Source organism: Nycticebus coucang, chromosome 10 (assembly GCF_027406575.1).
Source record: "Nycticebus coucang isolate mNycCou1 chromosome 10, mNycCou1.pri, whole genome shotgun sequence".
Taxonomy (NCBI): Eukaryota; Metazoa; Chordata; class Mammalia; order Primates; family Lorisidae; genus Nycticebus; species Nycticebus coucang.
In genome coordinates this window covers 98979434-98991929 of record NC_069789.1, presented here as the reverse complement: position 1 = coordinate 98991929, position 12496 = coordinate 98979434, and the positions used below count along the sequence as shown (strand labels likewise).

The following is a 12496-nucleotide window of genomic DNA, read 5'->3' as shown; positions in this document are numbered from 1 at the left end:
TTTCTGAAGGCCCAGCCAAAATCTCAGATCCCTAGGGAAATACTTCCAGACCTTTTTATTCAGAATGAATCTTTCCTCCCCAATCCTCATTGTGCACTTTGTGGCAGAGACTTCTAATTGCCCAAATCTCCTGCCCCCTTGCTCCTTACAAATGGGGGTCGCCATGAGATTAGATTCTGGCCAGTGGGGTATAAGTGGCCTTGGATGGGAGAAACATTTGGAAAAGTTCCCTAAAAGGGGGGCTGACTCAGCAGGAAGCATCTTTTGCTCTCTTCCTTACTTCTTTCTTCTGAAATGTGGACAGGATGGCTGGAGCTGAACCACCCCCTTGTGACCAAGAGGAGATTCTAAGGATGAAAGTCACTAATTATGCCTTGGAGCGAATCATACTTGCACCGGACTGCCTGCTTCCTTCCAGCATTCGTCTAAGTGAAAAGACAACAAACCTTTCTATTGTTCACAGCTCTGTATTTGGGTCTCCCACTCCAAGCTGAACTCAGCTCCTAATGGACCCAAGTCTGTACTTTGATTATAGTGCCCCTCCTCACCTGCCTTCCACAGGCATCATTTAAGGATGTTGGTATCTCTGTGCACTGTGAGAATTTCAAAGACTAGAGATCATCTCTTGTTCACCTTCGATTCCCCTGGATGGATGACCCTTAATATTTTTTAAAATGAATTTTTGAGTTATGACATATCCCAAGGAACTGTCTACATTTGTGACAGCTGATATTGTCAAATCAAATGACACTTTGAAGTTGGCAGCACAGACTCTGGCTTCTGGGCCTCTTGATGGGATTTTGGGAATGCCACCGGGACAGTTCCAGTCATGTAGAAGGATGGCCTGTCCTCCACAGAGCCTCTGCCCAGGGACTGTCTTCTTCTGTCCACAAAAGGCAGGGTGTGTGGGTCCTGTGTTGGCTGTCCAGTCTTAATTCCTGCCTAGGTCCAATCACTCACCTTTGAAAACTAAAGACCTTTCAAAAAGGCACAGGGTCTGTGTGCCAGCTGTGTTCAGAGTCAGGACCACCCACAGGTTGGTCCAGCTCCTGATGACAGTGGCTCCACCAAGAAGTACAGGAACCTGAGAGGAGTGTGACCCAGGTTCTTGTCTTCCTGGGGACTTCGACAGCTGAATAATGAAGAGGTGCCTTCCTCCAGACACCTAAACCCAAGAGCTTCCCTTCCTCAACCAAGAGGCGTGGGTGAGCCCCCCGGGAAGTCCATCTACAGCAGTGATTTTCAACCAGTGTGCAGCGAGAGGATCTTAGGTGTGCCGTGAAAAAATTTTAAAGAACATTAATTAAATATTTTTCTTTTTTTTTTTTTTGTAGAGGCAGAGTCTCACTATACTGCCCTCGGGTAGAGTGCTGTGGCGTCACACGGCTCACAGCAACCTCTAACTCTTGGGCTTAAGCGATTCTCTTGCCTCAGCCTCCCGAGCAGCTGGGACTACAGGCGCCCGCCACAACGCCCGGCTATTTTTTTGTTGCAGTTTGGCCGGGGCTGGGTTTGAACCCGCCACCCTCGGCATATGGGGCCAGCGCCCTACTCACTGAGCCACAGGCGCCGCCCCTAATTAAATATTTTTCAAAAGAAGTTCAAAGCATGGTAAGTATATTCTTTATATATATATATATATATTTTTTTTTTTTTTTTTTATCAACGTACTTTAAGTGTGCCGCAGAAGTTTAACTATAGGTTCAAGTATGCCATGAAATAAAAAAGGGTTGAAAACACTGCTGTATAGAGCAGCACCCATGTGGGCCTCTGTCCTCAGACGCCCGGTACCCTGAAGCAGAGCAGGGCCCTCAGACACTCCATGTGGGCTGCAGGCACCCAGCCATCACAGCCAGCTTCCTCACTGTGCACAGGACAAGCCCACCAGGCTCTTGTTTCAGCCCTTTACAATGGGGCCTGGAGGAAGCCTGGGGCCCTCACTCCCAACCACACCCCAAAGTGTGAGCATATTTTCCCGTAACAGGAGAGTCGTCCAGATGGCACAGCAGATATGGCAGTCCCTAAATCTGCATCTCTCCCCAGCACACAGTGGTGACTGGAAAGTGGAATGCCTTCTGCCAGCCTCTCCCAGACGGGGGCAGCTATCCAGAAGAAACAGGCCAGCCCTGTTTCTGGCAGCTGCATCCCTGACCCACTCTTCCCAGCCTCAATCCCCTGTTCTTGTTAATGAGGTGAACTAGACTCAAGGTGTAGGGAATTCCTGCTGGTGGTGGTAATATTTTAGTGAATACCTATTACATCCCTGTCCCTTTATATTAATTAATTTTAACCCTTACAAGGTAGATATGTCACTTACATTTTATAGATGATAAAACAGAGTTTTGGGATCATTTAGTATTTTGATTGAAAGTCAGTCAGGTGGCTGAGAAGGGCACTTATTAAGTCACACAACCGTTGAGTAGGCCCTGGGCTGCCTGCCCTCCGAGTCTGGTTCTGCCTTACACTAGGCCACACTGCCCACAGCTGTGACCACAGGACGAACTACTCTATCATCCCATACTCCCTACATCCTGAAGCCCTCAGGGCCGTGGTCTGGCTTCTGCCCAGCAGACTTGGGAGATCCCTCATTTCCCACTGGAAGAAGCTGTCCGGGAGTCTGTCAAGGGGCCCTGGCCACAGCCTTTGACTCAGACGCTGAGGGACATCTGGTTGCTGGGCCCTGGCTTCCCTCTGCATTGCAAAAGCAGGTCGTTATTTCTTCGTGGCAAACCCCAGGAACTATCTCTAATTCCAGGCTCTCAGGGAAGGGTGGGAACTGCAGTTCTTTCTGCCGCTAGCCAAGGAGATGGAGCAAGCCCATGGGCAGCCTTTGCCAGAGAACATATAATTTCCTTGGACTCACTGGCGACAGGCTGCACTGGTCAGAAGCAGCCCAAACCAAGCTCTGATTTCCTCTCTCTGTTAATCCAAGAGTCTGCCATATGACGTCAACTCCTGGCATCAAATGTCCCCCCTCTCACTGTGCCCTCCTGCTCTCAGCCTAGCCCCCAGACCCTTCCTGCCAACCCCCTTTCACAGTCCCGGGCAAGGACCATCCTGGAGAGAGACCTCCAGTGAATTACCCATAACTCACCATTGCAAGAAACCCCTGGCATCATCTACAAGAACCTGCAAATAAACAGCCAAACCCAATACCCCATGCACCCCTCTTTCAGCATGGGGTTCACAAAGAGAGGGATAAGTAGGGAGCGATGCTACATTTGCCCCGCCCTCTTTCTGCCCTGCCACCCTGGTTTCAGTGGCTTGTGCTAACTTCAGCAGGGTGATGAATGGGGATTCGGGGGAGGAAAGGACTTTGCTGAGCAAGGAGAAAAAGAGTCTGGTGTGTTTGATTTGGTTTGTTGTTTGCCCTCAGGAAATCTGAGCTGGGTTCCTGAACATACCACAGAATCTGTGTCATCAAGACAACAGACGAACCCTTCAGTGCAGCCTCCTGGGAAAGTGGAAGCCAGGGAGGCTGAGAGAGGCCCGGCTCCACTGAGCAGCCAGCCTGGCTGAGGAGGCCAGAGGGGCTGAGATAAGAGACCTGGGCCCAGGTATGACAAGTGGGCGACTTCACGTTCCCTCCCAGCCCACGTGTCCTGTGGCTCTTTGGTTTATGAGACTCAGGGATGGCCCACCATACAGACTAACCACATGCTCAGAGGCCAGGATGTCAGAGACACCCAAAAATGAGAATGAAAATAATTTTTCAAGAAATATGATATTTTAAAAATAGCATCAAAGTAGTCATCATGGGCAAAGCCAGATAATTATTGGCCTTCCTTATACTCATTTTATGGTTTGGAATCGTTTTCATTTTGAGTTACATATCGGGGAGGGTGCAGGCACCACTCTCTTTTCAGGGCTTATTGTCTCAACAGCCCCGACATGCCTACTTTCCAGCCATCAGGACACATGTGCCCGAAATTCTCAAACCCACAGCTGCTGCCACGCTGGTAAACTTCTCTCCCGGAGAGTTCCAAGCCCGCACGCTCCACCTTCCTTCCTCCCTTACCCCAATTCTTACAGACCCAGGAAACAGAGTCCTGCCTAGCAATGCTTCCCAACTTTTTTCACATCACAGTATACAGAGAAACCAGCTCAGAGGCTCTGGCTGTCCTGGGCACTGCTCAATTCAGACCAAGGACACTGGCCTAAAGCTAAGAGATCCCTCAGTGGCGTACATGGAACTCAATTCCTGGACAACAGTGTTCCATGGCTCTGCCATCCACCACCAACCCTTGGTAACCAGGTTACATAAGCAAGGCCTAAGATGCTGCTGTCCTGGGGCTGCCAAGGGACCCTTTTTAGAATACTTGGTTCAATCTGCCTTGCTAAAAGGACTCTCCAAATCCTGCCACCAAAGTGCACCTGTTTCCTTTTCCATCCTTTGTGTTATCTCCCAAATTCATGTCTGTTTCTTGGACATCAATTCAGTAAATAATCCAATAAATCAAATGGTAACATGTTTAACCAATAAATGTAACTTAGTAATAACCGGAGCCAAAAGAAATAGGCCTTTTTAAGCAAGTAGGTCTTTTGGCATCCTTTAAATCACGTTAGACAGGATTCTGTTTCACGGATGGGTAACTTCATGCCAGGGACACAGCTAGGTGGGAAGAGACAGGGGCAACTGAGCAAAGGGGACCATGCACATTGCTGGATCTGTTTCCTCATCTGTAAAATGAGGATATTGATCGCCTGGGCTTTGCTGAAGACCACACAGGACAGGGATGAAAATACATAATAAATTACCGATTTCCTCATAAACAGGGCGTGGGGGAGGTATAATTTATTGCTTTCAAATTGAGACATTTTCAAGCGTAAAAGAGGGTGCTGTTAGCTATGGTGATAGGACAGCAAGAGCGAGCCATGTTGTCCCAGACAAGCTGGTACGTGTGTTCTCCTCACTTACAAATGCAGGGGATGGAGTATCATGGACAGAGTGGGGACTGGAACTCAGGCAACCCAGATCAGAGTCATAACTTCAGCACTGCTGAACCTCTCTGCGCATCAAATGTTAAGTAAAACAGAGCCAGCCCCCACCTATCAGACCCACAGAACAAGTGCATGGGTGAAAGGAGACGGTGGACCCGACAAGTTCTCTGCACATGAGAGAGGCTGGCACTCCCTTCCCAGAGCTATGTTCAGAGGCCCCTGGGGCTGAGGCTGTACCTCTGGGTGTGTGTAGGCTGCTGCCGCATCCCTCTGCAAGGCCGAGCGGATGTCTGGCATGCTATCCAGGACATTATTGGAACAGTTTTCTTTGCCTCGTTTGTTCATCTCAGTTCGAATTTCTTCCATGTCCTCTTTGATTTGCTCGTTTTCCTTGGTGAGGTTTTTAGAAACTTCCTGAGAAGAGAAAACATTTAAAAAGAGGATCCATTGAAGAGTGCTTTAAAGACAAGCAGAAGGCGGCCACCACCCACTTTCTGTTCAGAGCACGGAGACACAACAGGCTGAGAAATTGTCCAGCAAGTGAATGGGGCTCGAGAGCGTTTCCAGCCCTGTCCTGAGGACTGATGCCAGGTCCCCAGGCAGCATTTCCAGGGCAGCCCAGCTTTGCTATGTCCAACAGCTGGACATACTGGCCAAACTACCAGGCTTTTCTAATAACATTGCCACGTCCCTGGGCCACCAGGACACCTGGCTCTTTTTCTGCCATTGGTGTACAGGCCATCCTTACCCAGTGATGAGAATATTACAAAAATTCTGCCCACGTGCACACAATACATGTGAACTGGTCGCTCAATTAACAAAAGAAGGGCATTCTAAGCCATTTTAGAAGTGGTGGCCAAAACATTTACTTAGCCTGCTTTACTAACGAGCACGAACTATTCCCCAGCACTTTAAAAGCATCATTTACAGAGAAAATTGATAGGCTAGCTTCAAACTTTCCTATTTACTCTTAAACACAGTTTCCCTGAATGGCCCCCTCACACACACAGACACTTGGCAGATTATGCACGTTCCAGACCTGGTTCATACCAGAAAGGGTCAAGCCCACGTTTCAGCTGACTGACGCTCAGTACCTCTCAGCGTCTAACTGCAGTGTGGCAGCAAGAAAGGCTCCAAACACCCCGGGGGTCTCATCCTGGGCGGGGACGGGGAGGGAGATGGCAGCTGTAGTGGGCAGAGACCAATCCCATCAGGTTCTGTGAGGTTTTGTGTGTTCAGAACAAGCAAAGGGCGGTAGAGGCAGCCTCCCTGGAAGATGAACGCTGAATGAGATTTGAACCATGGGCAAGTTGTTAAAAGCCTCAGCGATGCCCTTTCTCCTCTGGTTATTTTCAGAGAGATCTGACTACACAGAGACTCAACTTTGGCCCTCAGACTGCAGTTCCCATGAGCATCTAAATTTCCAGTGTCATCTTCTCCTCTGGGCCCTGTTCGTGAGGATGCTAGAGGAAGCAATCATGTGAAATGGGGGGTGCTTGCTTTCCATCTTTAACAAAGACGTGTGAGAAGTGTGAAAGCTCAGAGGCTGCCAGGCACAGCCTCACAACCTGGTAGGAAACTCCTCATGTCCTAAAGGGAAGCCCCGTGGCTCAGAGCTGGGGGATGTGTATGTATCTGGGCAGAACATGATACCCGGACACTGTGGCCCCAGTGGCTCCTACAGGGACTGCCCCGAGAAGCCCTACAGGTGTTTGTTACACTAACCAGACTCCAACCCAGCAGCTGTGCCATTCGGAGGGGATTCCGCTGTATGCCAGATCTTGAGCACTGGAAGTGCTCAGTGTATTCTGTGGGGCTTCAGCCAGGCCAGCCTCTCTAGATTGCACTGAATTACCCATGAAAGGTAAAGGCTGTGAGAAAGAGCTCTTATTTCAAGATGCCCAGAATAAGAGGTCTCAGTGGATGTGGGGAATATCAGGGGCAGTCCAGTGCAATAGTTAAGAGCACGGGTTCCAGAGGAACCTGGCTCACACCTCAGTGCTACCGTTGCTAGATCTGTGATCTCGGGCAAAGTTTCCCAGCTGTAAAGTGGGGAGAGTACTAGCGCCTTCCCTGCGGGTTGTAATGGGGATTAAGTGAGTTCATGATGTGCATGGAACACACCATGCTAAGTGGTTGCTATTTTTCGTAGAATGTTACAGCTAGAACAGACCTCAGGACTCCAGCCTAATCCTTCATTTCACAGTGAGGAGAGTAAGGCCAGAGTTAAGTTTGTGATTGGCCCAGGGTTATCAAACACAGTGTCAGAGCGGGGTCAGCACCAGCCTCCTGACCCTTGCTCCACTCTCTCACCTGCTGGATCACAAAGACACCAGGACAGGGTCCTGGCACTCAGCCAGCTCTCAGCAGCACCAGGAGTACCTGCAGCTGGGTCTCAGACCACGCGAAAGGGTGTGCATACGCTGAGAAATACAGAACTGCCGGCCTCCTGTAAATCCCCGCCACTCCAAGTGTGGCCCGGAGACCGGCAGCACCAGCATCACACAGGGGCTTTTTAGAAATACAGATTCCGGGTGGCACCTGTGGTTCAAGGAGTAGGGCACCGGTCCCATATGCTGGAGGTGGCAGGTTCAAACCTAGCCCTGGCCAAAAACCACAAAAAAAAAAAAAAGAAAGAAAGAAATGCAGATTCCTAGGCTCACACAGCCCTGCTGAATCAGAATATAGATTTTAATAAGGTCCCAGGTGTTCGGCATACACCTTAAAGTTTGAGAAGTTTTGCCGTCAGTGAAGGAAGCCTGGGGCATAGCTTGCTGGAAAAGGTGACAGACATGTGTGAGAGAGGCTGTCTCACAGGAGCCAGGTTCTTAGTGGGGCCAACAGGAAAAGTTCCAGGTCCTTCAGCAGGGTGCAAGCATTTCTGCGATCCTGAGCAGGTGCTAAGAGCACCCGCGGGTGCCCTTGCTGCAGCTGTCACGCCTGAGACAGGGAGTGAAGCCCGGCAGTCTCAGGGAGTCAATGTGTCACTTCCCCCCAAGGCATTCCCGTGTTCAGTGCTGCACTGAGGGGTCAGGTGTGCACAAGACCGATGAGGACCCTGCCCAGTGAGGATCTCCTCCCATGAGGGGGGAGTAAGCAGCTGACAAACGTGTAAACAAGAAAACATCAGCCAGCAGAAAGGGCTGTGAAGAGACTCAGCCAGCACTATGTGACAGATCGCAGCACCTGCTGCCGAGTCATGGCCCAAGGGCTCCACTAAATGTGCTGGTAACTCTGGGTGGACTGACTGGCTTCGCACCTGATTCCCGAGCCCCTCGATGCAGTGGGCGTAAAGGGACCAGGACAGCCCTAGAAATGTAGCTCCTGCCTCCTAGATCCTGGGTTTTCTGAGCCCCCTAGAGAGCCCCCCTTTTCAATTGATTTATAATCGCCAATCCCCTTTCTGGTTTTAGGGAGGAGCTGTTATTCTGGATTTCTACAGAGGAGGGTTTGAGGCAAGCCTGGCCCTGAGAACCCAGAGGAGCAGTATAGTTTATTCCCCCCATGGGAATGGCAGAGCCTGCCGGCTGCCTGAATAAACACCAGGCTGGCGGTGGCATCACCCCGTCAGCCGGCAGGTGCCCCTCTGTGGTCACCCCCCACCCCCACCCCCTCCAACCAGGGTGCTGGCCTTCCATAGCCTCCCACTCCTTGGGGCTCTGCATTCCTCAGACAAGGGCCTTTTGTGGGGCACTTCTCAAGAGACACAGGGGATGCTGTCCACGCAGGGTGCTCTCCATCCTAGCCTGACAGGCAGGTGAACCCCATGACCTCATGCCTCAGGCTCTTCCCCTCTGGGACAGCTGCAACTGACATTTATAGTGTGTGCAGTTTGGCTTGTGAACAGTGCTGGCAATGTGGCGGAGGGGTGGGATCGTGCCTCTATGGCAGGGGGGAGTGCCCCTCATGGCCCCTTAGTAGGGGTGAAGAGGAGTGAAGAAGATAGGGAGGGAGGATGGCCAGCAGGAGGGCTGGGGCAGCAGGCTGGACACAGCAAACTAAGACAGAGAAAGATCTGGGAACTCTATCATGCTTTCTTGGGCCTGGTAAAGTCAAGGAACTAAGAGGGGTTCACAGAACAATGCCACGTGCTGGAGGGGTGTGCAGTTGGGCACCAGAGGGCACCTGCTGAGAGCAAGCCACAGTGCCAGGTGAGGACAGGTGTCCACTGCTGAGTACAGCCAGTTGCACAGACATAGAAAGGTTCAAACTAGGCAGAGTGCCTGGGCAAGGGGATGCCAGGATGGAGGTGGAGTTGGGGTACATATGGCAGACAGCACAGCTGGTGCTTCAAGGAGTCGTGAAGGGTCAACAAAACCAAATGTGCAGACTGGCAGAATGGGCATGGGGGGCATGGACCATACCCTGACCTTGTCCAGCTCTTGGACAAGTATGTGTATGCCTGGGTGGAACTGGGTAGTGGCTTAAGACAAAACCGTCGGGGCCAGGGGAGAGATGACCCTGGCACAGAGCTCTGGCAGCTCTCTGTGGGCTTGTTTTCCCAGCCAGAATCAGGAACAGGGGAGTGTACGGAGAAGGTGCTGGCTCTGGAGGCCAGGTGTGACATCCACACCCCGTCATGGTCTGGTCATGTGAGCACACAAGGCACAGGATGACACCTCTCTAGGCCCCAGTGGAAAAGAAGGAATGATGATAGCTGCCTCCCGCAGGCTTGGTGTGGAGAGTGAACAGGGGGCAGCCAGGGGCACCGTGCCTTGTACTCAACTGGGATGGAAGCACATAGCTGAGGCTGAAGGGAGAGGGACCCTGGGCCTTAGCAGCAGGGTAGCTAAGGTTTGGCATGGCTAGGACACAGAGGGAAGAAGGAGCCCCAGACTGGTGGGTTGTACAGAGACACACCGGACGCCTGTAGGAGGGGGTGAAGCTGGACTGCAGGTGGGCCAAGCCTCGGCCCCACATCACACAACAGCCACCTGCTGCTTCATCCAAGGAAGCTGCCCGGGGGCGTGACAGCTGGGTGTGCACAGGGCTGCCGCGCAGATGGCAAGCCCCTAAGGGCAGAGGGCCATAGTTCTTTGTGGGAGTGAAGTAAGCAAGTGTGGGGGTAACTGGGCCCACGGTGGGAGGGCTTGCAATTTTCATCAGCTCGCCCTGCTCTACCCACTCCAGGGCACAAGTATGGCCTGGAACAACCAGTCCTGCCGACAGCTGTCTCCCAGCCTCCGGTGAGATGGCTGGTGGGGAGAGCAGCTGGAAACAGCCGGTGCTCCTGACAGCAGGACAAGCAGGCCTCAGCCCAATCCCTCCGACCACAGCTGATGAGACAGGCAGGCCGGCCTGGGCTCAGGGGGCCGCCAGCTGCCCTTCAGTCACTCCACACCAAACAGCTGTGGAGCATCTGCCCCATGCCAGGTGCGGGCTGGGACCTGGAAACAAAGACAACCTAGACCCAGCTTGCCCCTAAGAAGGCCGGAGCCAGGAAGGAGAATCAAAACAAGTGAAGAGCAAAGAGCCCCAGGCCTCTATAATGAATTTTCTATTTTAGGGGTAACCTCACCCCTTAAAATAGAGCCAGTAGAGCCACCCACTCCCCCACATCCTGGCAGCTACAAACTGTTCCTAGGCTGGCAAACGGAGGGCTGACTCGCACACCCCACGTCCTTTTAACCAAGAAGAAACCTCACGTTCCACAGTGGCAAATTGGATTTGAAGTATATGTAACCCCGGGAGAGGTAATATATTGGCTTGAACTCATATTGAGATGTAAATCGAATTAAACAGCATTAGAGCTGAAATGTATCCTGGAAACACTAACTTTGACCCTCTGCCTTTTCACAGTCGAGGACGCCGCAGTCAGATCAAGTGAGTGATGGTCCTCTCTAAGGCTGCACTTGAGTGAGAAGAGGGAGATGACTCTCAGCAAATCCTTGATGTCACCAGAGAGGGGTGAGCCCTTGGGGCGTTTCGATGGGAGCAGAGGGAGGGAGGAAAGGGGGGACTTGGAGACAGCTCCCCTTACTCACTGCTGGGCCTGCACAGATGAAAATTACATTTTCCTATTAGCTGGTGAAAACGTATATCCCCCAGGGTCAGGAATGCTCCTTTGATCTTGCCTTTCAGACCAGAAACACAAAAGCCACCAAACCTTTAGGTGTGGGGGAGAAGCCCTCAGCAATGCCTGTGCCAGCACTTTCTGGGGAGCAGGCCAGCGCTGGGTCTGGTGAACCCATCACAGACTTTAAATCTCCCTAAGAGGCAACATTATCAGGAGAAAAGGCTTCAGCTGGCACACAAGGGTCCCTGGTGCCCATCTGCATTCATGGCTTGGTTTGCAAACTCCAGCAAGTAGGTGAAAAAGGAAGGGAAGGATCTCACACACCAGAAAGGGCAGGGCTTTGGCAACAGAAATAGCATAACGCCAAGCCTCCAGCCAAGTGCACATCCTGTGCATCCACACATACGCAAAGGATAAGTGCTCACAGTCATAAGATAGCAACACTTACATTTACAGGTGTCCTGCAGCTGAGTGGGGCTGGGGCACTTCTTCACAAATTTGCAATTTTTATGGGAATGACTTATTCTAACTAAAGTCATCATGCTAGAAGAGGTGTCCCTACATTTGTCTTTTTCTCCACATTGGTAATGAAGCTACTCCTGGAAACAGTGTACAGCAGTATCGTACCTCACGCCTCTAGTCCTGCCACATTCACAATGCATTTTTAGGCTTGGGCAGCCTCGAAGGAGTCTCTAGGTGCACCCAGCCAGGTGTACATGCAATGAGCAGGATTTGCCCTTGGGGGTTATGGGTTTTCTTTCTGGACTTCCAGTTTCCTTCTCTCCTGACACCTAAGTTCTGTACCCACCCACGTGCTGACTCCAACACACACCCACACTTCTTGTATTCCCTTCCCTTTCCCAGCCACTCATGGGAGCGGGGCAGCCAAGGTCTACCCTTGGACCGTTGACCACCTTGAATGTTTCTTCTTCCTGGAACAGTTCTAAAACTGGCCCATGGGGTCAGGGTCCTTTATGTGCCAGACCTCCCCTGGATAAACAGGAAAATGTTTTGGAAATTAAGATTTTTGGAACACAGTCTAATGGCCCACCTAAGGATACACCCTCCAAATGGAGAAAATTAGAACGACGGTACTAAGGGTAGAACTTCCACATGTTGCTGGAAGGAGTATGAACTTAGACTAGCTCTTGGGAAAACAGTCTGGCAATGTCTCCTAAAGTCAAAGATAAGTGTAACTAAGGACCCACCATTCCTACTTATACATCACAGAGAAACGCAGGCACATGTGCACCAGGGGACGTGCACGGGGATGCTTGTGTATAGGGACATTCCTGGGATTATTATGAATTATAAAACTTGAAACAACCCATATACCCATCATCAGTAGAACAGGTAAACTGTGGTCCATTCATAACAATAGAACACTACACAGCAATAAAAATGAATGAACCACAGGACACAAAACCAACATAGGTAAATATTAAAAATATAAAGTTGGGTGAAAGAAACCAACACATACCCATGTACACAAAATGTAAATTCTGTAGAATTCTTTGTACCTAAAGTTCAAAACAGGCA

The 12496-nt window shown here is 50.9% G+C and overlaps 1 protein-coding gene across 3 annotated transcripts in view; it reads right to left on the bottom strand.

The window, feature by feature from the left end:
* OLFML2B (olfactomedin like 2B) overlaps positions 1–12496 on the bottom strand; it is a 38003-nt gene that overhangs the window by 16435 nt on the left and 9072 nt on the right. For all 3 annotated transcript variants that reach the window (XM_053607556.1, XM_053607557.1, XM_053607558.1), the window contains exon 4: positions 5179–5355. In XM_053607556.1, the coding sequence (XP_053463531.1) occupies positions 5179–5355 (177 nt within the window). The remainder of the gene's footprint in view (positions 1–5178; positions 5356–12496) is intronic.